At 33.5% G+C, this 4,192-nt stretch overlaps 1 protein-coding gene across 2 annotated transcripts in view; it reads right to left on the bottom strand.

Moving 5' to 3' along the window:
• The window catches only part of LOC106463795, a 50,090-nt gene that overhangs the window by 6,051 nt on the left and 39,847 nt on the right, over nucleotides 1-4,192 (bottom strand). For both annotated transcript variants that reach the window (XM_022391394.1, XM_022391393.1), the window contains 2 exons: nucleotides 3,330-3,478; nucleotides 1,938-2,097 (listed from right to left, as the gene is read on the bottom strand). In XM_022391394.1, coding sequence (XP_022247102.1) covers nucleotides 1,938-2,097; nucleotides 3,330-3,478 — 309 coding nt within the window. The remainder of the gene's footprint in view (nucleotides 1-1,937; nucleotides 2,098-3,329; nucleotides 3,479-4,192) is intronic.

Consider the following 4,192-nt stretch of genomic DNA (forward strand, 5'->3'; position numbering starts at 1 on the left):
AAAGTAACAGCTATAACATAGGTCAAGGAAAGTAATAGCTGTAACATAGGTCAAGGAAAGTAATAGCTGTAACATATCTCAAAGAAAGCAATAGTTGTAACATATCTCAAAGAAAGCAATAGTTGTAACATATCTCAAAGAAAGCAATAGCTGTAACATATCTCAAAGAAAGCAATATTAACATATCTCAAAGAAAGCAATAGTTGTAACATATCTCAAAGAAAGCAACAGTTGTAACGTAAATAATCTATAATTCCATTACAAATACTGTCAGTTAGTTTGGTAAAATGACCAGGCACATTTAAGTTGCCTAAGTTATTTATTTCCCGATTATATTTATTATGTATTTTAAAAATGTTTTCAAGCAACTCGGTAGACTTTGTTTGCCTACCAGACTGAGGTATCACTATTGTAGCTGTTGTTTTTGATTGTTTTGTAACGTACAGAAAACGAAGAAATTATGTAAGTTTAATAAAACCTTTTCTAAACAAATTAAAAATTATTTAATCTTCTCCAGGAGATTTTTTTATTATAATCATCTTGCAAACTAACAGTCAATTTACTAATACCAACGACAAGGAAATTGGCTTCTGACTAAAAACATGTTGACTATTCTCAGTAAGTACAAATTTATATAATCTGTTACCTTTGAATTTATTCTATTATTGATATGATCATCTTAGGATATATGAATACGTACGTAATAGAATGAATATAGGTTTAGGTGATTTTTTATTTATTCTATAAAATACTTCAAAACGTTTGTTTTTCCTTTGCATTAGATGCTGTAATATTTTTCGATAATTTATAACATGCGTTGGAAATAACATATTGTTACTTGTAAAGTTTTCCGATTGCCCCAAAACTGATATTATCGAAGTGGAACAGAGTTGTTTAAACATTTGTTTAACAACATGTAAAATCTTGGAATGGTCTATTCTTTCATTGGGAGTGTGTCTGTGGGCCAGACTAGTTTCGGAGAATTCCACTCCTCATCAGTGACCCTGGATACTACCACCGAATGAAACTTCAGATCAAACCAAGCCTTTATAGTAGTGAGATATCGAAAAGGTGTTTTACAATCACGGAAAAGAAACCTATCATTCTATAGGTATTTGAAGAACTTCAAGTATCTATAGAATGATAGGTTTCTTTTTTGTGGGTTTAAAACACTTAAAAACATTATTTTGATATTATCAAAATTGTTACAGAAAGCCTTAAAATTCCTCATGCTTTTTTTTTTCTACAAATTTTGAACAAGGAGAACAATCATTAAGAAACCAGAAAAAAACTGTACAAACGCAACTAGAGATTAAATTATACCCAGAGAGATTGGTCATGGTCAAATATTTGTTCTAACATAGGGCATAAAATTGACGTAAAACAAACACCAACCACGCAAGATCAGCAGCATTTGAAATCATATTCTGCAAAAATTGGCCAATAGCGGGATTAGTTGACTGTTCAAACAACCAATCAAACGTCAGCAACGTTCAGAGACTTACTACTGCTATGATATATCTTATTTCCCCTCACTGACACAGCGGTATGTCTGCGGAATTACAGCATTAGAACCCGGGTTTCGATACGCGTGGTGGGCAGAGCATAGATAGCTCATTGTGTTGCTTTGTGCTTAACAACAAATAAACAAACAACAGTCGACTTCCTTGGGTGTGATGAAGAACTCTACGTGGATCCTGAAACTTGTCCTAAAAGCAACTCAAAAGGTGGAAAAATTCCGTAAAAAATACATCCCACATTGATGCTTATTGTAAAGTCGATTTTGATAGTTTAACTCAACCATACTGTTCTTGGTAGATCTGAATAATTGATCTTAGAAAACAGTCATTAAATCCGTTTCAATAACTGAACTTGAACACAATTGTTGCCTAGTTTTCATTATTCAGTTTGAAACTATAACAATATGAAACACCTGCCTCGTAAATAAAGACGTACTGCTCCTTACTCTGCACAGCACCACCACGGTCCTGTCTGAGTCTGTAGACTGAACGTACGACGTCTACGGTCTGGCTTTCTTCGTACTGTCGTATGCAGCTATCAAGAGCCATAATCACACCAGTTCTTCCAGTACCAGGGCTGTATGCACATAAAACAAACCTTACACGTTCTCAAAGAATATCTATACGTTTTTAAACGGGTTCAAACTTTATTCTTTGCAATTTACAACAAAACAATTTTCAATATTTTCTTCTGAATATAGTATACATTATCATAGGTCGTGACCTTTGACTTTCAAATATACTGTAAATTAATATAGTTCGTAAATTCATATATTATTTTAATATAACCGCAAGTCAGTACAGATATAATTTCTTCATAATATTGAAAAACACGCAGGATCAGAAAAGAAACCTAAACCCAAGCGCTTTCCCATAGCACACTTTCGGAAAGCACTTGATTTATTAAGTTTACTTTCTAGTGTAATTTGTTTTTACGAACGCACTGTACACCAGTAAAGATCGTAGCTTTTGACTTTCGAATGTATTTAACATCGTTATAGGTCGTAAAGTTTTTACTTTCAAATATACTGTAAATGAAAAGCATTCGCAACCAACCTTCTATATTCAAACACGCTTTTGAAAAATGAAGCAGTAAGGTCTTGAGATTATTAACTTGGAACACAGTACGTCATAAAGTTAGGACTAAAGCAGAATTCACTGTGAAACAGGAAAGTAAAAAAAAAGATCTTCATGATATAACACCACAAAGATCATAAAGTCTTGTTTCTGGACACAGAGATCACTAGTATAGATCTTCAAACTTGTACTTTGGCATATTCCTTAACATAACTGCAATTATAAGACCCTAATAGTAACTACAATTTAAAGCAATGTGTCATAGAAGTCTTTCTTTAACCACCAACGGTAAGGATCTCAAACGTCCAGTTCTTTTATATTATCATTTACATTGAGCATGGATACTGTATTAGTTGATAAACTATAACATTTAACTGCCTGTTGTCCATTCAACAAAGTTTCATCATTTGCCTAAACAATCTATCAAAAAATATTTAACGCGCTGATTTAGCCTACAGAAACATATAGTGAACATAGAGGAAAAGTATACAAAAACACTTCCTGGAAGCCCAGATAACCTTCATGACGTAACTCAACTCCTTTTATATATCACTCATTTGATTACACCACCGTTCCCAGTTTGCTCCACAAGAAGAAAGGTCCACCTTTCGAAAGTGTTTGGAGTATAGAATTTTTATCATTTTATATAATGAACATAGATACAGTTTCGGCGTAAAAAAAAAAAATATGCAATTGTGGAAAACAATAGAGTTACAACTTATATTAATTTACCTGCAGTGCACAATGGTAGGACTTGAGCTGCTGTCCATGTATACTCTGGCTTCAAGAAGAAAATTTATTACCTTATAAACTTCATTAGGAACCCCATGAACTGGCCAGTTGGTGTACCAAAAATGGGTGACATCACGAAATTCGTTGAGCTGTTAAATAAATATATATATATATATTTTAAAAAGTTAGCGGGCTTCTAACCTACAATAAGTGAAGGTAGCTTGATACGTAACTAGGGCTTTGGAATACAACTAAGTTATCATAACAGAATGAAACTGAAAATTACAATATGTACGGAATGTTCATAAATTCCACTGAAAGCATGTATGGTAGGTGGCGCCATCTTAGTCTGATTATTAAAAATAAATACTGAAGTTCTCTGGTGTTTAACCAAAAGGTTCGTGCGACAGCAGTTAACAAACGTTTAAAACTTATTATATGAATAATAAGGATAACACCAGTGCAACGTTTATATCATACCGTTGCACTAATGAAAAACGCCGTGATTCGTGGAACGTTGTATCAATTGCAATGATTCAATTCTTTCAAATATGATGCATGACGCTTAGTTGAACTCCGCAACCTCTCATAAAGTCGGTTGTATGGCACAAAATCGGAATAAGACGTGCTCTTGGCAAAGCATATTCTGTTCCCATACAGACAGACATCTCTTGTTCATTTACTACATAATCAACCCTGCTTCCTCTTCCCGCTGGCTCAGCAGTAAGTCTGAGGGATAATATTGCTAAAATTATGGTTTCGATAACCGCGGTGGTTAGAAAAGATACGGTGTTCTTTGTTTAGCTTTGTGCTTAGTAACAAACAAAACATAATCAAAATTAAATGTTTATTCCAATATGAAA

Source organism: Limulus polyphemus, unplaced genomic scaffold (assembly GCF_000517525.1).
Source record: "Limulus polyphemus unplaced genomic scaffold, Limulus_polyphemus-2.1.2 Scaffold1485, whole genome shotgun sequence".
Taxonomy (NCBI): domain Eukaryota; kingdom Metazoa; phylum Arthropoda; class Merostomata; order Xiphosura; family Limulidae; genus Limulus; species Limulus polyphemus.